We start from the raw sequence: 24,322 nt of genomic DNA, 5'->3' as shown, positions 1-24,322 counted from the left end.
CACACACAAAAAACATGCAGCTGTACAAAAAGGAGAAAATTCCTCCAAACTAATTGTTTCATAAGCAAGTGAAAAAGTTGACTATGTAAACACATCAAGGTTATATTGATTATGGTCAAATGCACAATGAATGTAACACATCATCTAGAACTGTTGCTCCTGGGAACCTCGAGACACTGGTATGTATTAATGTATAAAACAAAACAGGTGTCTTGACTTGTTAACGTGAAGATAAAAACATAACACATTTAGCCAAAGCATGCTTATGCTGTGGCTATTTCGCTTTTTATCCATTAATTCAGACAAGCCTTTGTGTGCTCTGAAGTGCAATCTTGCTTTCTGCCTCTGTTATTGGCCAAGAAGTTGAAAGTGATCAGACATGCACCAGCTCAAAGTTAAGACAAGGCTCTCTGTCCAAGAGCTGTCAGCATTGTGCAAACATCTGACTACCACCATAAAGGCTGGATTTGAGACTTGACGAAGGATAATAAATGTTCCTTTCTTCTCCTTGCCTTGAGCAGCTTATTTCCACCCCAGTACACATACTTTTGGAAGACATGCCAAAGATGCCAGTTGAGAAAATGTATAATTTTCACAGAATGAAGGATTTAATATACACATATACATTTTAACTCCAGTAACAATCTCTCTGGTATTCTTCCCAAATGTGTTGATAACACTTTTGATGATATAAACATGAAAAGCAGTAACAGATTTTTTATTTCCAATCAGCTTTTTATTTCCTTCTTGACTGCAGACACCTCTCTCAGCATAATCCAGAGCAAGGTTATCCTACACTAGTGTTTGACAAGTTCCAATCAAACATCCCTGATGGAACAGGTGATGGCACATTCACTGCTATGCCACACCAAGTGCCAAGGGAAACCCTACCATGTGCATAAGCTTTCAGAATGGAACATGGAACACATTCTTAATTAGCACTTGGTAACATTTGCATTTGTCATCTCAGTGGAAAAGGACCCTCCATGAAAGCCTGAGCATTGAAATAGGAGCTTGAAAAACACAATAGCAAGATGAAAGGCAACATGGCCAATTCTAGACAGTGCACTTGAAAGAAAAGTATTTATTTTCTTCTTTTTTTCCTGAAGGATGATAGGTACATAACCAAGCTTTAAATCAGGAATAGAACAGAATACTCAAGTTATATTCTGTTTATTCTTCTTTGGTAAACTTTACTGTCTACGTAAAGCACTTAAGGTCAGTTTCATAGTCCTGTGGCACCATGTAAAGTTCCTGAGGCACCTTCCTGTGCCAAATTCAGAGCAGGTACTGAAATGAGTTCTCTGAGTGCAGCCAAGCACCTTGGGCACACAGGGGGCAGCTCTCTTCCCACCCATCAGCCGCTTCTATACCTCAGCTGCAATTATTCTCCTCTGCCTATTCCTGAGAACAGTCATATTCAAAACCTGATATCACACCCACTGTGGGAGCACCCCACTCTGGAAGGGAAGTGCAGGACTCACCCTCAACATAGAGACTTACCAGTGTAAGCATGCACTAATTTCACTGGGATAATTTCCTGAAATACCCAAACAAAACTGTCTTCCCTTGGAAAGAGCATGTGTGACTTGTACAAACAGGTATGTTGGTATAAACTATCACTGCCCATTAACCTGCTTCCTCAGCTCAGCTTCTCTGCTGCAGGGCACTGTCTCTCAAGTCTTCTGGCAGCCTTGCTCCTCTGAAGGCTCCCATAGCCTGCTTCAGTAAGTTTCATATTCCCCCAGCTGATCCACAACATTTTTCAGGTAAGAAAACATGGTATGAATAACTCTACAAGACCAACTGAATAACGACAAATAGTTAAGTGCATCTTTCATCACCTCAGATGGATGTGGAGCCCATCAAGTACCTGATCAGTCAAGGACATTCAGAGAGTTCCTGCAGATTCATACTGCCTGTATGGCTACACTATTAAGCTTCCCTAGCCACAAGAACCCTTGAATATTACATTTCAGATAAATTTTAGGGCCCACTCTGGTAAGTCTCTTTATATTTGAAGATTAGTAAGAACTGCCCCCTCTTGAGCAATCTTTGAAGTTTTTGCAAGTGTCTCCCACTGCTGCAGCTTAAAAAAAATTAAAAATCAGGTATAAAATTTTGAATGCTGTAAATGAAGAGTGACAATAAAGGGGGAATGTGAAAGTTGCACATTACTGTAATTGAATATATACACCTAAACTTAAAAAATTCAAATATATATTCAAATATGAACGTTATATCAATCAGAAGTGTCAAGAAGCACAAAGAGGTGCAACTTTGGGGAAAAGTTTCTGGTTGTTATGAGAGTAAGATAGTTTGCAATATTATATCCAACAGCAGCCTCAAGAGAATTTTATGAAAAATTCTGTTCACATAAAGGCTACACTGTAACTGGACCATCAGAATTTCCCCCGCCTCAGACCTTTTGAGCATTTCCACAAGGCAATACCAACAGTACTCCTGACCCCTTGATGCAGAAATTTTCATTTCAAAAGGTAAACACAATCACACAATAGGGTTTAAACTCTGTTTGCAACTTGTCTTATAGGTTGAAAAAATGGAACAAAACCAGATCTGCCCTATTGTACATGAGCATTCTTACAGTAGAAAATATTAATGTCAGGTAGCATTCCTAGACTAATCTCATGTTAGACAGTTTGTTCATAATTTGTTGAATTGTCTTTTAGAGAAACAGCATTTAAACCTAGAATGAAACATGTCGGCAAAATTTTGATGTATATGGATTCTGCTAGAGATTCAAAACTTCTGTCATTTGAGAATGATGAAAGCTTACAAATATGGGGTTTTCTTGGTACAAGAGAAGCAGGTTTTAAAAAGAGTAGTGCTGCATGGCAATTTTTAGAACTAACAATCACCAAATCTGCATACATTCATGCCACTGGTTTAACAACAACTGAGCTCAACAGACTCTTTATAGAAGTTTTTCTAAAAAGGAGAACCTAAATTACAAAACCCTGGTAATACTTATCGTTTGAATTCAAAAGCTTGAGCACACCACAGAACTCTAAAAAGGGACAATGAATATCAACAGCTGATTTTACATTTCTTTTTGGCCACTAACCCTAAGCTTGCCATTTATGTTTGAAAGATGATGCCTCCAAATTACTCGTTTTTGCAAATCTGTGAGTAAACTTGAGCTCTGCATTACAGGTGGAAGTTTCCTGAACCAAGAAGGATTAGAGTGATTAATGCATTCTGTAAACCAGAGCCCTGTTTCCTCTCAGTGCTTTTAAAATCTGTGTCTATCTTGATACAGCTGAGGACTTTGAAGGCCAGTGTTCTAAGTCCTGCATGTGGTTTCAATGACAAGAATTATGTTTCAATTAATTTCTACTGAATGTGTTGTCACATTTGTAGGAACTCAGTTCTCACTGAACCGCTATTTCCAGAGCCAAAGTGTCTAAAACAGTCTGAAGAGACATCCTTCAAGTCTGCAGAACACCTAATGATACAGAAAGGGCTCCTCTCCGTATGTTGTCAGTGCTCCCAGCTCTCATTATATGCACACTTAGCACCCTAAAAACAGTAATTAAGCACAAACAAGATGTTTTAGACAGTCAAAATCACACATCCACATAGCAGCCACTGTGAACTTTATTAAGAAAAGAAGTGTTTGCCAATTAAACTGCAATGACTTCACTGACTTTCCCATTTATTTGTAGAAAATCAGTTCTTTCATAACGGCTCTGGAAATCATTTATTGCCAGGTAAATGCCGAATCCCTGGCAGTGTATGGTCTACTTGGAAGCCTGTCAGCTTTACCATGAAAGGTCTATATACAGCTTTGCAAAATGCCAAGTCAGCAACACACCTTTCATTCAAGCAACAAAGTCATTTTTGAGGCAGATGTCACACTAGCCAAATAGCAAAGCCACCTTTACATTAAGCAATCCTTTTCTATCATGACAGTTCGACAAATGAAATGCAATTTGAGAGGAAAACAATCCGTAAGATACCAGTTACAAATTCTCTTCATGTAACTGTTTAGTCAAGTCTTATTTCTCAGGCAGGAGAGGCTGAACTACAATGAAACACAGCATGGTGATTTATCTTCATGAAAGAGTCCTGTTGCCAATGCATCTGCTTTTGCCTCCTTTACTTTTTATTACTCTGTGTAGTCCTGTGCAGTAAAGTCAGAACAAGGCTTCTTCATTCATCTGGAGTCAGATTTATATCCAATTCACTAAGTGACTCACACCACTGTCTATGCACATCTCTGAAAAGTAGTTCTCCATTCCTATGTAATCCAACCATCACAAAGATACTTTCCAGTGTCTTCAACTCCAGAAGTTGTTTTAATTCCTTTTTCATCTTGTAGCCATGTACCAGAATAGCATTGTCATGGGCTATGTAGAGGAGAATTTAATCCTTATTAATAGCTTCAGTAGATTGCCCGAGGATTTTTAGTACTGTAGTAGGCTTCACATGCAGCTACATAAGCAGATTCTGGGAAAAAATCATCATGGTATTCTGCTAAAAACCTGAGAAGAAAGCACACCAAAAAAAAAAAAAAAAAAAAAAAAAAAAAAAAAAAAGAACAGAATATGAAACATTTAGGAGAAAAGCTATTTTCAAATTAATTTTTAAGCTCAGCAAAAACACAGCCTGGGAATTAAGAATTATTACTCTTTGAAATTTGGCATACAAAGGATTTGCCCTATTTTTTAAAAGTTTCACATAGTGAGAAACAGCCTTCCCCTATCATTCTGGAATTCAATAAGCACTAAAAAAAATTCCTCAAGCTCAATAACAAAACAAACACAAACACCAAAAAACCTCTGAAACTTAAAGGTACACTCAGAAAAAGAATTCAAAGAACTAGCACAGAAGGAAAAAAAAGTTAAGAGATCTTTCTGCAACTTCTGTAAGTCACCTGCTCAGCACACTATTTTCATTTCTGTCCAAACCAGTGTTTACAGTTATCACTGTGTCAGTATCTTATACAAATAGCCAAGACCCATTAAGTCAAACTATATCTCTTAAGGCAAATAAAGTTATGATTTTTCATATGTGTTCATGTGTCTGTGCATATAGGGTCTCCATCCTTTAGGAGAACCTGATTTAAATATGGATTTCAATGACAAAAAACATCCTTCGTAAATTCAGTTCCTTAATTTCATATTTCTGCAAGATGGTTTGCAAATAATATTCAAACTGCCAAGCACCCAATATTTTATGATGTTTTCCTGCTCTGCTAACACACAACTCTTTCTTTGGTTTAGGACTGAAAATAAACAGTGCTGCTACAAACACCAGTAACAAACAGCTAAAATGACTATAAGCTCTCTGCTCCTTCCTTTAATTTCGAAGGCACTGGGTATATAAACGAGGGCAAAAGGGCAAAATGGTTATGAAACTCAAGACTACAATCAAGCTGTACTTCAGAAAAAAACACAGACCTTCAAAAATACTTGGATATTAAAAATCAGCACGAATAAACATGGCAAAATGCTAGCTACATGTTTTAAGAGTAGGAAGCAAAAGAAACAACAGAAAATAATGTCATTTACAGAATCAGTGTTCTCTCAAGAAACAGTGGTTGGGGTGCTGACTTCACCATTGGAAACTGAAAATATCTGTTTTACATAGCCAATACTTTGGACACAAAGTCCAGATTAAAAAGAAACGTTCAGGCGAATGCCATTAAAACTACAGGCCTTCTCCAACCTCACTCACTGCTGCACTGCCTGAACTAGCATGTCCTTTGACCTAAAGGCAGCCAAAGCTTCAAAGAATACTGGCAAGATACTCTAAATAAAGCACTTTAAATTTAATGAGAAACATATTAATTGCTCAGAGCTCATAGAAAATGGTGACAATACAAAACTGCAAATAAATGGAAAACGGTTGATTTTTCCCACACACCCCCATCCTTGCACTTGAACACAGGCATCAAACAAGTGCTAAACTGGAGGAATACCTAGTTACATCCTACTAATTCTAGAAAAAGCAGTGAGAAATAGAAACTTTTTAGAAGAAATGGTGTCACCATTAATTTAGAAGGAGTCATGGTGTCACCGTTAATTTAGAAGGCACATTGTCAACTTCTTCCATAATTCCTTATTTCATAGCAGCTCTGTAATTAACAGTATATAGATGGAACTAAAAGATTTCTGATGTAAAACGTTTCAAACCACTAGAAAAGAATACTGAAATTATAGCAATTTAGAAGTTAATAAAATACCCAAGCCATCAACTGCTATGACCTCTGACTTTAGCTAGCTACAAATCACTTTCTAGGATGAGGGGTTGGTATGAAGCAAGTGTGGAAAAGCCTAAAACTTAACAGATTTGAACTTAACTTTGAAGGCACTTTAATTGTAGATGGTTAAGATGAGCCACAAGTGGTATTTAATTAACGATTCTTCATTAACACGCATTAACGCCTCCAAGACATTAAAAAATTACAGAGGCTGATGAAAATCTTTGTGTCTTTGGATAACATTCAGTAAAACACGGTACTAAGAGCTAGATCATACAAGGGAGCATGTTTTAAAAGAACCTTCAGAAGACATTTGGGTAGCTGACAGTTCCAAGAATTTAACGGCAAGTAACGAGAAACAGGCTCACTTTCTCTTACCAATTTCCCGACTTTTGCTCAAATCATCAGTCATACATGCCATTTTGGTGCATGCTAAAGTGACAGCTGGTACAGATGAGAAATTTTAGTTGAGACACTGTGCCACAGCTAAAGCTCAAAAAAAAGGCAGAATGCACAGTCAAATATACATCTCCCTGTTCTTCATGTAACAGTAGTGAAAAGCAAAATACCCCAGAGCTAGCAAACACAAATTATTTTCTGCAGAGAAATAGGAGAAAACTACTGACAGAACGCAGTCAGCTTTTGTCCCAATCCCTTCTAAATGTGTATACAAAGAACAGAGGCCCTTCTGAAGCTGCTTTCTATTCAAAAGACATCACAGTGCAGAATGCTGGCACAGAAATATTAGGAGTCTCCTAAGACTTTTGCCTACTGGATATTTCACTATTGCTTTCTCTTGGACAAGCTAAAACATCACCAAGATCAATTACACTGTTACCTGCAAGTCATGAGCCAAGATTTAAAGACAGAGGGAGCTGTAATTAGCTGACAGAGCTAATGTTCAGCAATAGATCAGAAAGCACATTGCTATCGAGCTATTCAGAAATTATTTCATTATTTTTAACTTACAACTCTGATCAATTCAGTCACCTGTTGCATTATTGCCTTCTTCATTTTTATACTTTTTATGGAGTTCATATGCATACATCTACACAGAGAGACTGCTAATGAGCAATCAAGTTCTAGGACGCACAGTCCACATTGATTTGAGACTGGATGTATTTTTCATCATGAATGTCCTCAAAAACAAACTCATGCTTTACACTCATGCTTAGAGCAGAGAGGTAACACAGTACAATGCATTATCTTCCTCCCTATCACAGGTTCCTAGAAGGGCAACACTTCAGAAATGTCTAGAGGGGATGGAGACAAGGGAAAAAGATGTGGGCAACTAAGGAATTCTTCAAGCTATGTTCTGATCTTCAAGTGTGGGTGTTCTTAAGCAAGGAATAGCCTCACAAATACATTACCTGTCACATTCCAGGCAGATGTACCAAAAAGAAGAACTGAATTATCACTATCCACATTATAAGGCCATTTGACACCTGTCATGAATATATCTCAGCAAAAGTCACTGAATTAGTATGAGTTTTAAGAGCATCCTCTGGCGGGTCTTGTCTTGACACCACCAACGCAACCCATTACCAGAAGTCTCTGAATTAATAAAAAAAATTATTTTAAACATCAGCTACCATCACATGAATAAACTTAGGGACAGCCCAGAAAGTGTAAAAATGACAAAAAAAAAGAAAATCTTAGTTTTTAGAAAGACATCCTCAGCCAACAGGGTATAAGAAGACAAGAGTCCAAAGGAAAAGTTTCCAGGAAGGTGACCTTACACACTTCTGCTACAGAGTTTTAAAAGGTAAGCAGATGCTTTGATGAGATCAGTGACCTGATCTAGATGTTGTTTGAAAGGCTACTGTAATGATCTATCTAAATTTGCTAGAACACCATTATGGGTCCTAATTCTATGAGTCACCTCATCAAAAGAAATGTCATTTACAGATTAAGAAGTTACCTCATCTCTGACACTACTGCTCAAATGCAGGATTTGAAAAGAAAAAGGCTTTAGGTTCACAAAAAAAACCATCTGACCCTCACCCCTCCCCAATTTATAGGCCTGTCTCCATCCGGAAAGCTGCTCAGGGCAAAAGATAACAAAGTCCATCATAACCCCATTGCAGTCAACAGAAGAAGTGAAGTTTCAGACGTTTATTTTAATACCTAGTGTCTCAAGAACCACGATAAAGGAGTAAACTGGCCCGTTTTCTGACTGGACTCTTGTCACTCACTGATATATAGAAACTGAGATCATATTCCTTGGCCTTTTAAGAGAAAGCACAGAGATCCCTGAAGATGCCAAACTACCATCATAACATTTCCAAGAATCACACTGAGTGAGAGAGAGAATTAAATTTTGCCAAAGACCTTTTGGGAAAACAGTCCTACAAGAGCTCAGTACAGGAGTCCTTGGTTTGTCTTCAAGATGAGGACCCACTCGTGGCCAGGCAAGCACAGGTCCCTAGAGTTACCTTCTAAAAAAGCTGCCATAATACATTGAAAGTATTTTGGGAAATCTCTCAATTTACATACATGATCCAAACCTCAGCTATTGACTAGCAATATACTCATTCAAATTCCCAGGCACCTGATGATTAGGAAAGCAAAAGAAAGAGAAGCAAACCACATGGTGAGTTTCAGGAACAGTTTTTGGCAATGCAACAAAACCTTAGTCAAGGGCAATAAGCACCGATGAGCACATTCTGCAGACCGAGCAGCCAGCAAAGCCCACTGAAAGTAAGAACCTGCACAATTCCAGGTACTCACTAAGAAGCATTCTACCTAAAGGTCCTCAAAATTTGAGAGGGCACAGAATGGCAATTATCTTTCCACCCATTCAAGCAATTATCTTTCCACCCATTAAATGAATACAGCAAAGCCCCAAAAAATTGTAATACCCTAAAATATGGCACTCTGCAAAGAGAATACCTTCAGTTCAAAGTGTTTCAAAACTTGGAAAAAGATGTTGCTTTACATGTTGTTTGTGCACTCTAAATCCATGTCTCCATTTATACTCAGAAATCTAATTTTCTCACATTTAGGTCCCAATTCCATGAAGTTTTCTAGTGTGTCAAAACCAAGTAACTGGCTAATCCAAAAAATGAGAAAAAAAACCCAACGTAATTCAACAATTTAAGGAAAATAAAATAATAAATATAAGAAACATATATATATGTTTAGATATATAATTAATATAAGAAACACTGGCACAAACACTGGCAAAATTGCATTCTTTTCCATCTTTCATAATGTGATTTTTAAGTACTTGTCCTTTTGCAACTTAAGTCACAATGACTCACAATGAGCAGGAACTCTACCACAAAACAACGTTGCCTAACTGAAGATGTCTTCTAATCCATTCACCATGTGCAATGCTTAATTTTTTCATTCTTAGACAAAAATAACCTCTCATAATTGTACGTTAGCACAGACTAGTGGTGATAATTCACCACTGCAGTTATATATAATAAAATTACTACACTCAACATGTACTGTCAGCAATAGAGATCTAATTCTTAAGGTTACTTGAAACAACTTGTCATCTTTGTATATACATATTTTATCATCACAGTCCTCTAATTTGGTCACATTCTGGCTTGGCTTCCTTCTCAGAAAAACTGAACAGTATCAAAATATTTTTCTACCCATGGAACAACAGATACGAGCAGATTTTTGAGCATCAGGGAAAGAATAAAAATATACCTAAGCTTAAAGGAAATACTGAGTTTGAAATACCTATGGGTTTTTAACAAAACTAAAATATTTTACTGTTAGTTCTCCATAACCTGAAATAATATGTTGACCTCACCTGAAAAGAAGCTTATTAGAAATTTTAAAAGCAGTATTTCAGAAATATTTCATCACTTAATTATTTTGTATTTCATCAAAGTCAAAATATGTCTATGTCTTTTTGTACCACTCCATTTTGCCTTTTTCCTAAAATGCAAATAACATTCTCTGAAATTACCTCAGTGAAGATGGATCTTGCTCTTGTAAAAATAGACATACTGTATCCTCCTAAGTTTTAAATAGCTCCTATTAGTTAACAGACCTGGGCGGAGGCCTCTGCTTCCAAAACAGTTTTCCAAGCCAAGGCTGCATGCAAATTAATGGAAACAGCAAAATAGAAACGGGCACCTTCCTGCCAGTCATTTCTCATCACTGAGGCAACCTTTGGAGGCACCTTACAATGCCAGGAAATTGTAAAGTAGAGCATATGCAGCACTTTATTTCAAATGTGGCTGAAATAATGGAATTCATTTAAAGCTAATACTTCCTCTTACTCTAAAGCTATTAACAAGCAAGGTGATTTAATCAAGCGTCTTTCACTAGTCTGACTACCAGTTATCAGCAGTAAGCACTAGTTAAACCATTAGCTTCCACTCCTTCAGTCCTGAAGACTAAATGTGAACTAAGTGAAATTCAGTGAAACCAACTGGTGAGTCTATTTTACACTGCAAGTACTATGAATTATTTCAGAACTAAATAATTTAAGATTCAGAATTTTGTACTTAATTTGAGAAACCGATTTTCTTCTGCAAATTCTATTATTGAGAAATCAACTTGCATGCTCTCCATGAAGAAATTTTCATTTTGCACACTTCTAGAAAGCTGAACTAAGCACAAAAGGTAGAATTTCTAATTAACAAGAAAGTTCAAAAGATGCATTTCATACATTCTTTAAAAATGTATGTTGTCTGGGAAACTGAAAAAAATCTTGTCTAGCAGCAGTCTGAGGGCATGACTAGAAAATACTATCCAGTTGTGGACAAATATTATGTAGCATTTCAAAGCTAATTTAATGCATCTATCATGTCCTAAGTAATCTCAAGACAACAAGCCTCCAGAAAAAATTTACATTACAAAAGTCTCAGTTTCTCAGCCCACGGAAGATTAATATTACAAATGGTAAACTGTAAATTTTAGCCACAAAATCATAATTCAAAATTAAATCAGTATCTATGCAAGAACTGAATCAGTTGTGAACTGTACGGAAGTTTTATTTAAGAATACATAAACTACTTATGCTTGGACTACTCTTATCTAGATGTCAAAGAAGATTCAGGAGTAGTTTTATGAATGCAAGCAGACACATCAGCCCTTTGCTATTAGAGAAATAAAGAAAGCGAGTGTACTTCAGCTTCTCACTCAAGAGCAGTTCACTTAAAAAAAAAAAAAATTAAGCAGTCCTAAGTAAATTGGCTGCTTTTCCCTAATGCATACAGACCTGGTAGGGAAGTTCTTACTGTTCAAAAGCTAAGCCAGAACAGAACTGATATAAAATATTTCCATTAATCCTTTAATTCCCAAGAAGGAAAATGCAGAACGTGAAAACTGAAAACTAGTACTGATGCCTAAGATTTTTAGCTTTTTGTATTTTTCATGTATTTGTAGCTTTGTAGATTTGTTAAAGCATGGCTGTAGTTTCTAGTATTTTTCCTATATTTCTTCCCTACATTTAGAAACAATAGGCTAATCTTATACACACATTCCTAAATATTGATTAGTCTTACTCCAAGAAGAGAACCAACTACACAGACATTCTGTTTTCCAACCAGAATCTGGACCAGACATTAAAAAAGTGGGGCAGAAGAAAACCCTGGACTGCTTTCAGTGGGACAGGACCCCAAGGATTATTACCTAACCAACGAACCTTTTCATTGGAGAGGATATGATGAGTATAATAATCGACTAACCTTATAAAAATTTCAGAATTACTATACCATGTGCGATTTTCACCATACTGTGTACCTGAAAGCTTTCAAGTAAACGTTTGCTTATATCACTCTAACAAGCTTTCTTGTGATTAGAAACAGATAATGCAGAACTATTTCTGTGATAAAAATCAAGCATGAACAAACGTCTAGAAAATATAATTGTTTGACCACTTTCAATGACAAGCAGCACAAAGAAATAAATACCCAAATGAAAAACTTTTCAAAGCACCATGTGAATACATGTTGAGAAAAAAATATCTAGTAATTTGCACTGGTTTCTGTTGCCCAGTAGCATAGCTGACAAGGAAACTAGACTAAAGAAAGTATTTATTACAAAGCTACCCGAGACCAAATGCTTCCTACAGCAGTAACTGTAACTTTGAAGCCTTTTTGACACTGTCAAATAAGAAAGTGCTTGAACACAGCCTTCAAGTGTTTTGTTGTAACAGATATGTGATATCTACATTATGCTTGCCTTGTGGGGCTCATTTTGGTTTAGTTATGGCCTGGCCTCAAGGACTGAAGCACACTTCTGGTTAAGTGTTTTCTAAAAGGAATGCAGGTTGTGTACTTGGAGGACTCTACACCGCGACACATGGAAAGGGGGAAATATTGAGAGATTTGCTTCAAAAGCACAGTTCTACCTCCCCTAAAAATGCCGCTGTGGAAACACAATTTATTTTTATTTCTATTTATAGACAACTACACATTTCAATGAGATGCTCAGATGGACAAGTAAAACACAGATACTATTACTAGAAATTTCAGTCCTCTTAAGCAACCCTTTCCCAATAAGCAACCTTTATTGTATGGGGTGTAGGGAACATGTTTCTCCTTTCATCTATTTGGCTCCAGCAAAGCTTATCCATAGAATGGGTATGAAATACATGGTATTAAAGACACTAAAAAACAGAGATCTGCTCTGATCAACACAGAAGAATCTGAACAGGAAAAGATCTGATAAAAACTGATCTGATCCACAGTGAGTTAAGCTCCTTAAGAAATATTCACTTCAAGCAAAAACAGTCCTCCAACAATAAGCTTTAATTCTGTCCTGTTTAATTTAAAGCTATTTTGAATGTCAACAAGGATCTGACAAAAGAGATGCAAAATGAAATCAGCAAAACTTCACAACTGACTGCTTCCAGAGAAAAACTGTGTATTGTAGAAACTTTGACATTGGAAACATCTTCTATTTTCAATAAGCAATTACAGTAAAAGCATTTTAAAGCTTTCATCTTCCTGACCTCTAATCCAAGGTTTTTTTTATGCTAGTATAATAATACTATGTTACCTTGCTGTAAGTCACTGACCAAATTTAAATTACAATTTCCATATCTGTTCCATTACCACCTACAACACCTTCTCCTGAAAGTTTTCCTTGGCAATTTAATTTTTCAGTGATGCTGCACAACACAGTGCCAACACTAGATATCTAACTACATCCTCAATGTCATGCAGAAATACTAATTACAGTACCTGACAAACCCATCTGATCACGGTGCAGGTATGACTTTACTGACTCCTGGAGCTAATGTGCTCAGAGAGAGTTGTGCATCTCTACAAACCACTGCACTGCATCAAAGAGAAACCTTTCTGTTCAAAGCTCAGTTAAGACAGACATTTCTTTTGAGAAACCACCATAATTAAAAATACATTTTAAAGCAAAAGTTTCACCCCCTGCTAATATTGATACAACATCAAAACTCTCAAGACCTTGCTCTAAAAAAAACACCAACGCAGACTTTGCATTTCTTCATAAAACATGCTACTTAACCAAGTCAGACTTGTCAGTCTATACGTATCAATAAACTTCCATACTTCAGTTCTATATCAATGTGTTTATCAAAATTCAAAGTAGAAAATTCAAGATCCCTTCAAGTGGAATTAAAGAACAGAAAATCTTATATTCATCTTTACTCAAATTGCTATTGTTAAAATGGTATACTAATTTTATAATCATCTTGCAGTTAGAGAAAATGAGTATCTTATTGTAAACCCCCTTTGCCATTCCAGGACATTTAGATCCCTGTAACAATAGAAACACTGCTGCGGTACATTGTGCCACATTACCTCAGAAACATCTCGAAGTGTTTTACTAAAGCCTTGAGGTTTTTGTCAGGAAAGCACATCTTCCCCAGTATTTCTGGTAGTTTTACTGTGAATAAAAGAAAATGTTTATACCTCTTCTTGCAAATGCAACTTCAAATTACTTTTATCCACTATAAAGAAAAAAATATAAAAATTTCTTCTCAGCACAGACCCCTCCCTTTTCCTTGCAAGCTACTTTTGATCTTTCAAAGCCTTACTAAATAGAAACATGCTGAGAAAGTGAATGCTGCTGGGTTTAATGATATTTGATAGTGTTCTGGAAGTAACACTGCTTTGCTTTTCTTAAATGAAGGCTTAGAGACCCAATAATATAACCAAACCTATGAATAGCCTAAAAGCTCCAAATAGATTAAAATGCACATTCCTCCAAAAATAAAAATACATTTAATAAAACAAATAGAAAAATCACACAGATATCAGGACTGGAAAAAAAAATAAAGCAACTTTGATTAAGCAGAGAATTTTGCATCTGTTTACCAAACATCCTCAGCAAATGTTGAGATCCATAGATATACGAGGGAGGTGGTGGTTGATCGCTCGGTGGATAATTCTCTGGCATCAATTTCCAGGACAAAACCTACACATAAAGTAGGAAAATATTGGTTATGAAATCTTTATAACATCATAAATAATTTAGTCTATACAGAACTTCAAATTCAAATAAGTAATACCAACAAAATCTTTTCTTATACAGCCCTACTCTCAGGTCCACAAAATTTTAGTTATTGAATCTAGGACAGTAACATCAAAATCTGTTACCTCATTCAATTCGTTGTTTCTTCTACCTTCAAAGCCAGTAAACACCGTGCTCCCTTCTTTGCTAGGAGTCAAAGTTATAGGTGAAGATGACCCGCTATGGACAGGGGTTTCTTCAAAACCAAAGGAAAAACAAAACAAAAGAAATATGAAAAATTTTACTACTTCTAAACTACTACTTGGAACTATAAGCCATTAAATACATCTAAGGCCTGCTGCTAAAACGTCTGAAGTCTTAAACACCTAAATTCAATAAAGGCTATCCTAAAATAGTCTCTCAGAAAAGCAGCTCATTGCATTCTGTGAAAAATATACCAAAGTACTGGAACCTTGCTTTGTATTTCTCTCTTTGATAAGGCCTCAGTTAAAGAATTGATACAAAAAGTAATGACTTCCCACTCCTATCATTCATTTCAGAGTCCACGCAGCATTAAAAAAAGAACAGAACTTTACACTTTGTGTAGACCAACAACGTAAAGAGAACAACCCACTTTTTTCCAGGTGCAAGAAGAGCTTTGGCATAGAAGCTGGGGTGTCGAGGTGGCGCCGCTTAGGCTGTGGGGACGCGCTGCTCTCTGACAGCCTGTCGCAGTTGGAGCTGTGGCGCGTCGAACGCCTCAGAGACTGCAGGATTTCGGGTTCAGCTTTTCGCCTTTTCGGCGTGGCTGGCTCTCCTGTGGTGGGCTGGCTGTCAGTGGACTGAGGCGTGGGCGGGTTCAGCAGAGGAGGGCTTGGGGAAAGTTCCTCCTGATTTCTAGGAAATGAAGGCAGCTTTACAGAATTGAAGAGGTCACGGCTCTACCCACAAAATAAATTCTTCTAGTTTCACAGATCTTACTGAATACTTTCAGGTAAGACAATCTTCTCTCAGTATTATCTTCTCTCTTCTATTAAATACTATTTTCCAGAAGTACACTTATCTTCAAATTAAAGTTAAAAACCATGAATACCACATTCTCCTACCTTTTGAGATAAACAGTATTAAAGTACTTTTATCTAACCTACCTGTTAGTATTTGTTGAGTTTTCTTTGATAGGAAGAAAGAATTTTGATGAAGTCACCTTCTTAAATTGAGCTTGTTCATAAGGATAGAGCAAAATTAAGGGAAGTGTGAAGTCAAATGTTATTCTTAGCCCATCCACCATCTCTTTACACAGCTCGACACTAGAGAGGGAAAAAATTACATATTTCAAAGTTGCATGGTAAAATTTTTCAGCATGGTTGGACAAAATTGCTCTTTAATACAGTCCATTAACATTATAATTACAATAAGCTGATTCAATCACTAAGTAATGATAAACAACTAAAAATACACTTAAAAAGACGCTCTTGATAACTTGATCTTGATTGCTCTTGATAACTTCAGAAATGCAAATTTTTTAAGAGGTCTGCTTCACAACCTCAATCAAAATCACACAACTGTTCTGTTGTATTACTATCCATGAAACTAATAAAATCTACTGTAGAGTAAATAAAGTTAGTCAGATGTTTTTCAGGTACACATTATTTTGGTTTTTCAAGTTCACTATGCTCAAAAAAGAGGCATCAGCCAGAACAAGTAAGTACTCGGCAGACTGAATCTCTGTCTAAAAGGCATAGCAGAATTTGACCTATAGCCACTAAGATGCAGTTAAGGCTGTGCTCAAGAGATATCCAGTGAACAAATAAAACCAGATACATTTGCATTGGAGAGCAGTTTCCAACAGTCTGCTCTGGTAATCAGAGCACCACATTTGGAGGCTACCAGGAATTTCAGTTTCAGGCCTGTGTAAAAGACTTAAAACATTAGGTGATGAATACATGAGCTATAACAAGTAGAACCAAGAACACAGAATGCAGCACACCTGCAACCCCTCTCACCTTTGTGGAGGTACTCCCCTCTCATGTTTCAAGTGTACATATGTGTATGGTAACAGAATTTGATTCTGCCAAAATGATCACATTAGAAATTCCAAACCTCCAGTATTTCATACCACCTACTAAAACTACTGCACGTGAATTGGGTCAGGGGATCATCATCTGTAGAAATTCTATAAATCCAAGGTCAGTAACCTTCAGCATTACAGCAGTAAGTGAAATATAATGAAGATGTCAGCTGAATCTCTCCTACTTAATGATCACTGAAACTATACCCATTTTTTTTACTAAAGCACTTTACTTAGTTTTTATTGAGGAAGTTACATAAAGCTGTAAAAATCATAATGTGTGTAAAACCTTCTGTTCAAATTTCTAATATTTCATCTAACCTTTGTTTGGAAGATTATAGTGCAAAGAAAGAAAAGTGTCAATCTGTCAAAGAATGAATAACATCAACATAAAAAAAGACACTCACATAGGCTAAAATATTGCAAGGAATAGCATAATTACACACCACTGAAATAGAACACTAACACAAGTCAGAATTTCTCTTTGATAAAATAACAAGCTTTCACCCCATTGTACTTCGATAGAAGCAGTTTCATCTAATATCAAATATCTTGAATGTAAGAGAAAAAAAATCCCCAAAACAATAAAAATCCACCACACTGCAAGCATGCATGGCTAATGCATTTGTAACATGGTAGAAGAACATACAGCTCAACTGAGAAAACAGACACCACCAATTTTGACAAATCATGATTTCTGTTACCACAGTTTCCTTACATACTGACTCTGATATTTAAGATCATATGCCCATCTAAAACAAGCAAGCTGTATTTGGCTTTGTAAGTGTTTGTATTAAATTTTTATCCTTTTTAAAACTTGAACCTGTTCAAGTTTATCTAATCTTATATCAGATATTAAATTCTTCACACTGACAACAGCAACACATTCTTCCAAATGGATCTCCGTATTTTTAAGAACTTACATCATAAAACAGGATATGGATACTTTTGCATAACGACTTTTCAGAGTATAGGGACTCTCTCACTGATGAATGTATCAGTGTTACTCTACCATAGTTACCTGCCAAATACTTTGAGCCCTGTAAATAGATATACATTATGGTATAAGCTCATAGAAGTCAACAGCCATAAAACAGAACACAGAATGCAGCAAGATCATTCTTCTTGTGACAATAGCAGTGGGCTAAAGGTTACTTACTTCTTCTCTGGTGGCACATAATGGAGATTCATGTTAGCATGTGGAGTCATCTGATGGTGCCGAGACCTTTCATTGGCTGAAAAAGCAGCGTTAATTGCAAAATGTTTTACATATGACTCCAAGATGGTTATTATATTTGTCTGGCAAGGAAGCTTCACTAGCTGAAAAAGAAACAACAAATTAATGTCTTATAAAAACATTAAGTAAGTATACCAAGCTAGAATCGGAGCTTGTAATGTACCGACTAATTTAGTAAATGTCTACTGCATAAAGCAAATTCAGGACTGTATTATTTCAACCCTTAAACTGCATTTTTAATCAACATCAGAAGAAACAAGAAGCATGGACAGTTAGATCAACAAGTCTGCTGCCATTTCCAGCTTTCAAAAGCAATCTGCATTCCAAAGCAGTACAAAACACTGTTAAATATGACAAGGTACTGTTACAGCCATAGAGAGGTCTACTCCCTACACTCTTTCTATTCTACCTTGCCCTGTCTGAGCACAACATGAAGCTAACAAGGTGAAGTTAAAAACCTTCAGCAGTTATATAAATCAAAACTACTTTTGACATCCTCCTCACACCCCCATGCACATTAGAGTCCCAACTTTTATTTCATACCCTTTTTCTTCTATTAATATAGTAGCAGTCTTCCTCAAGTTTCTTTTTCAAGACTTCAGGAATTTCTATGCTTATTGCTCTTTCTTCCATGTCCCTTTTTGTATGAGTGTCTTGTTCTTCTTTCTACAACAGATCAGTAAAAGAAAATAATATATTGGTTGGTTGTGAAAAAAGAACTTCAGTAGTAAAAGCACAAGTAGATAATAGCCTTAATGCAAACCATTTACCAATACTGCTCTTTAAACCATCTGTAAATTCATTTTTTTACACTTTAAAAAAAATTTAGCGTTCTCTTAATATTTAACTAAAAAAACAAAACAGAAAATTGTTAGGTGTTGCCGTTTCATATCACCCACTGTAGTAGTGGGTGATATGAAGTACTACTGTAGTAGTTAAATTCTACACATCTTCAGATCGACTGTTTACTGTAGAAAAAGAAACAGTTTTTTTTCTTGAAAACAGTCCTCTCTACATTTTAACTTAAGACCAGGATTTACATGCCTGTTTCACAGTAAAATACAAGACAAACATCCTGCTATTCGAGTTTGACCAACCTGCATAGACAAGTAAATTTTTACAGCACCTACAAAAGTGGAAAATCTAGTCAACTACATTTTCTCTCCATAAGCCTTTTGTGTAGAATGAGAAGAAGAGAAACAAATGTGTATTTTTAGCATCAATTAGTTCTATAAGAAAATGGCATTGTATCATTTTCAAAATCACAATCACAGTAAACACAAGGAATAAGAAAATTATGCTTTTAATCCTAGCTAAATTATCAGCTGTGGCCTATACTTCATCTACTTCAATTTTTCCAGTGTTAAATATGGATGCTTAAATTCTAATAACTTAAGGAACACACAAAAATACCATTTCTGTCCTCTCATCTATGTCACTTTCTTCACTTTTTATTTCTTCATCTGTTCCTTCATCACTGTCACCAGAAGAAGAACTACTTATAGCTGCATAAAAGAGATTTCACATATTTATTATTACAGAGGTTATAACAAATCAGTTTGAGGCCTCAACATAAGAAAAACCCAAAACCAAAAACCCAACCCACTAAAAAACCACAACTAGCTTGTTATACTTAATTAGGATGAATAATTCCAATTGAATTAAACATGCATTATTTACTGCCCACTACAAACGTTTTAAACATGTAAAATGAGTTTATAGGAAATATTATTAAATCCTCTCTAATTGAAAAACACTCATTTTTAAAAGCTCCCTACATTCCTGAGCACCCACATTTTCACTGGACTTTAGTTCTGCACAGGGGATTGATATATTAATCATTCAATCAAAAGGCATGGATCTGTGTAGCAACAGTTCCCAGAACATCAGTTTAAGTGCCAGACAATGTTCCTGCTGGCTTTCTAGTCACAAAGGAAAATGCAGGAAATTAAAGATCTGGCTTGAAAGTTAAATCAGCCAGTCAGCTGACAAGAAACAGATCTTTGTGCGAGGTAGACTGGGGAAAAAAATAATCTTATTGCCCTCAAAAATACACAAACACTAGCAAGGAAATGCTGTGTTTCCTAACATCAAAGAAAATTGAGGGCTTCTCACACCTATTAATACTACACTAAAGAAAACAGTGCTAAGTTCTGAAATCGCTGATTAGAATAGTTGAGAAGAAATGCAAGGAGAAGCCTCTGGAATACAAGAAAACAGATATTCTAACTTAACAGACACTTAGCATGAAACATAGTTCTCACTCTTCATACGACTGCCTTTGTATCTTTCAGACAGGACCACGATACTCTCCTGGCAAGTGACACCATGCACTTCTCCCCCAGATCATGGGATCCCACCAGTTACCAAAGGATTAAAACAAACTCACAGTTTTCGCTACTCTCATCATTTTCTTCAGCAGGAAGGCTTTTTAACACAGAGTCAACACCAGGCAACCTGCAACGTCTCTTCTTTCTTCCCTTTCTTCTCCTACAGAACATAAAATGGTTCACTGACATTTGGGTAATATTATTTCACTTGTTTATCCTAGGCAATTCGATTATGTGCAAATGCACAGGAAACGTATGTTTGAGTTATTTTCATTAATTAATGCTGAAATCATTTGGACAATGCTTATTTGAGAGTGGATACCCTAATGTCTGTACATTACCTCATATTCATGTTCTCAAGCAGATCCTCAAGCCATGGCCAACCAATATTAGATTATTGCCCTTGGCTCAAAAATACTTCAGGTTTTCCTGAAGTATTTTGCAAGTACATTTCTTTGGGAAGATGCAGATCCAATACACAGACATTTCATAGCAATAGTTAAGAATAACATAGTTATTGAGTTGTTAGTCTTTTACAGTGTTAATCCACAGATCTCCAGCTTAGAGCAGCTCTTTAGAATGCACTGACTGTATTATGTAGACATCTACCACCTACAGCATAAGCTCAAACACCAAGCTCAGTTGTAGACACCTGGATGTATTTGTCTGAATCTGAAAATGAATCTCATTTATTTTGAGGCCAAAAGGATTCCTTACATGCGAGCCACAGCCTTCCGTGCCAATTTACGCTGTAATCTGCGGTTTTCGTCTGTATCCCGAAGAACATGATCTTCAGCTGCCCATCTATCCCAGCTAAGGACAGGTCAAAAGAAAACAAAAAATTACTATGAAGAATGGCCACTCATGATTACAAATGAATAAATATACTTTAAATTTACAAAGGACTCATTTAATGTCATTCAGAAGCAATATCTACATCTCATGTTTACATGGGTTCAGCTCTCATGTTGCCATCTAAAATCTTGTAACCCACAACAGCATTTCTAGCACCGACACAAACTATCAATCACAGTCAAGACACTGCACTCATGTACTGGCCTTAACAATCAAAAAATCCAGGGCTAGTTAAGCAAACATTGGTCCTTTGATATTCTGTGCAAAGCCTGTGTTTACAGAATAAAACAGAAGAAATGGAAGAACTGAAACCACATATACAGGTTCTTACCTTCTGTTCCAACCGTTAAAATGGATCAGATATTCTGGAATCTTTCTGCCTTTCTCATCTTTTCCAACAACAATATCAACAATCTGAAACAAATATTGAATAGTACATATTAAAAAGCTTGAGAGACAGTAAGCCTTTGGGCATTTAGAAAGTTTATGCACAAAGAATGAAAGAAGAGAAAATTAAATAGACTTGTTATTTTGCCAGTTAATATTGACACAAACAGAAGATAATGAATATACTAAATGATCAGAAAATCTAGCTTTCTTGTTGACTACTCTTAACACGCAAACTGCTCACCATCTTTGTCCTATCCTCAAATGTCCCATGCTTTCAAGAGAGACAAAGGGAGACATCAAACAGTGCAGTAGTACAGTATGGATATGCAGATCTGGGCTACTTACACTTTCTCTCCTATGCTATCTCCTCAAGCCCCCTAGGTAGGAAACACCATTCTCTATACAAAATCCTCAGAAATACTGCTCTGTCGAACACCACAGACTCTCAGCCACAAAACATTAACAGGCTTTGGGAATATCTCAATCTCTGTTTTCTTCTGTTTTCATGAATGGCAATGGCCAATCTGAAAGGGTCTGCACCTCAGAAGATGTGGTGTCTACACTTGAGTGGCTTTCAATAGATCATATATAAGTACTTAGGCTACAGTGATGTTTAAATTTGGGAGTCCAGAATTTAAGAACTATTGATGGATTCACAGACAGTTATCTTGGTTAGGGTACTTGACAGTAAAGAAGAAATGGCACTATACATTCTTGTACTCAGATCATAGGTTTATAGGGATAGGAACTACAGTTGCCAGGTAGTTAGGACATAGGAGTAAGTGTACAAACAAAAGGGCAGCCCAAAATATTACAGGATGGTGGCATTCCTAATCAAAGATGTTTGAGAAACACAGACAAGCACAACTAGCAAACCTGCAGTAAAAAGTAGTAATTTCATCAAGAATCCAGTTACAACACTTCCTTTTTTATCCCCCTCTGTAACAAAAAAACCCAAAACTCTGTTTCAAAGTCAGACACAGATGATTTAGGATTGAAAAACAATCTTGTGTACTACTGATACCCTAAAAAACCACTGTATTTAGATAAAGCTCTGTCGTTACTATCATTACTCGTAAGGTCAGGCCCTAATTGAGGCAGTCACCTCTCACTGCAACACCTATGGCCCACCTCGCACTGCTTACTATCCTATTTCCGTACACTCTCCTGCACCAGCGCTACTACTAACACCTTTCTGAAACGCAGAAGGGCGGGCAGCAAGCGTGGGAAAACGTCAGGGGAAATAAATACAGCTACGCTACAAAACTGCAGGGGTGGCAATAAGACTTCAGAATTACTTTGCAGGTGTTCAGCCGAGGATGGAAGGCAGGAAGCCCGTCCGACACCTCCAGAGCCGCTCGGCTGTCTACGAGCCGCGACAGGCAGGCCCCGAGAGCGCGGGCCCCATCACCTCTGCTCCCCAGCGGGCAGGCCCAGAGGCTCGCAAACAGCGCACCCACAACCCCCGGGACTCCCGAGGGCCGGCCTGAGCCGCCTGCAGGGAGCAACAACGGAGGGAGGCCAGGCCCGGTGGGGACGGCACCGCCTCCCTTCGTTTCCCTGTCCCGTGGCGGCGCCCGCCCCGCGGCCCCCACGCCTGCTCCCCGCGCCAGAGCCCGTTTCCCGCAACAAGTGCAGCTGCCGGCGGAGCCGCCTCCCCGGCCAGGCCCACAGCCGCTTCCCGCGCCGCCTCCCGCCCGGGGGCGCGCCCAGCGCCCGGCGGGAGCGGTAACGGGAGAGCAGGAGCCGTAACGGGAGCGGGCGGGCCGCGCGCCGGCCCCGCCCCGCGCCCTCCCGCCCGGGGAGACGCGGGAGGGGGAGGCAGGAGCGCGCGCGGCCAGTCACCTTGGCATCATAGAGCACTTTGGCTTTGGTGGGGTCGGGCTCGAAGCAGAGAACTCTCTCTCCCCGGTGGAACTTAAATTTCATTCCCCGCGAGGTCATTTGTTCATCATGGCGCAAAGGAGAGGAGCCCCGCCCGCTCCCGCGGGGAGGTGCCGCGGACGGCCCGGCCCCGCCCCGCCCCCGGCTCCTCCGGCGGGGGCGGGCGGCCGGGACGGAGCGGGGATGCAGCGCCCGGCTTCGTCTACTGTCTGCGGGGGAACGGCGTTCGGCCCCGGGCGCTGCGGGGACGGCCCGACCGCTTGTGCCCGCCCCGTCGGTCACGCGGGGTGCGCGGCACGGGATGCGGGAGCCGGCGGCGGGAGGGGCGGCGGCGGCGCGGGGGCCGCGTCCCTCTGGGCGGAGGGGTGGCCGCCTGCCCTGGGCCGGGGGAGTCCTTGGAGGAGGGCGAGAGCTGCCGGCCCTGGCGGCGGTGCCCCAGCGCTATGGGAACCGGGGCGTGCGCTGGGCCTGTGCCCGCCAGCGGAGCAGGCCAGGGTTAAGTGCTCCCCGAGAACAACAACTGCACTTCTCTCTGCTGCTGCTTCCCCTAAACATCAGCAGATGTTCCCATTCCTCACCCTCTCTCCCGTGCTCTCTGCTAGGCAAAAAAATGCCCTTACTTCCAAGATGGCTTTGTGTACATTGTAACTTCCCGCAAAGGTTTTTTTTTTGCTCTCCGTTGTTCTTTCAGCCTTCCTTCAGGAAAATAAATCAGAAATAAATAGGGTGTTGGTACTAGAAACTCTATCTGCTGTTTAATTTCAGATTCTACAAGCATACATATAGTGCAGATAATCAAAATCAATACACAGCTTTCTTGCCAGTTGATGCTGGCTGATGCCTGGAAGGGACCCATGGGGTTCAGCCAGAAGAATGCTGCAGTTTCCCACATGATGTTATTAGATGCTCCCTCAGGGCTGTTGCAG

General features: G+C 38.4%; 1 protein-coding gene across 1 annotated transcript; it reads right to left on the bottom strand.

Moving 5' to 3' along the window:
- Positions 1–3,600: 3,600 nt before the first annotated feature.
- On the bottom strand, positions 3,601–23,524 carry MSL3 (MSL complex subunit 3). The gene is made up of 13 exons (XM_014875859.2): positions 23,358–23,524; positions 21,454–21,536; positions 20,985–21,080; positions 20,327–20,427; positions 19,351–19,442; positions 18,481–18,603; positions 17,860–18,020; positions 15,781–15,939; positions 15,267–15,529; positions 14,779–14,888; positions 14,497–14,596; positions 13,981–14,065; positions 3,601–4,505 (listed from the first exon to the last, which is right to left on the bottom strand). The coding sequence occupies exons 1-13, from the start codon at positions 23,454–23,456 to the stop codon at positions 4,406–4,408; spliced, it is 1,572 nt and encodes a 523-aa protein (XP_014731345.1). The 5' UTR covers positions 23,457–23,524; the 3' UTR covers positions 3,601–4,405.
- Positions 23,525–24,322: the final 798 nt, after the last annotated feature.

The sequence above is a fragment of the Sturnus vulgaris genome, chromosome 2 (genome assembly GCF_052056855.1).
Source record: "Sturnus vulgaris isolate bStuVul1 chromosome 2, bStuVul1.hap1, whole genome shotgun sequence".
In the NCBI taxonomy this organism is placed as follows: Eukaryota; Metazoa; Chordata; class Aves; order Passeriformes; family Sturnidae; genus Sturnus; species Sturnus vulgaris.
This window is presented reverse-complemented; position numbering and strand designations above follow the sequence as displayed.

Coding starts and splice junctions, on each gene's coding strand:
- MSL3 (XM_014875859.2), bottom strand. CDS start 23,456: ATGACCTCGCGGGGAATGAAATTTAAGTTCCACCGGGGAGAGAGAGTT. Junction 21,081..21,453: donor TTTAACGGTTGGAACAGAAG/GTAAGAACCTGT, acceptor ACCTGTCCTTAG/CTGGGATAGATGGGCAGCTG. Junction 15,940..17,859: donor TATGTGCCACCAGAGAAGAA/GTAAGTAACCTT, acceptor TTCCCTCTCTAG/TGTCGAGCTGTGTAAAGAGA.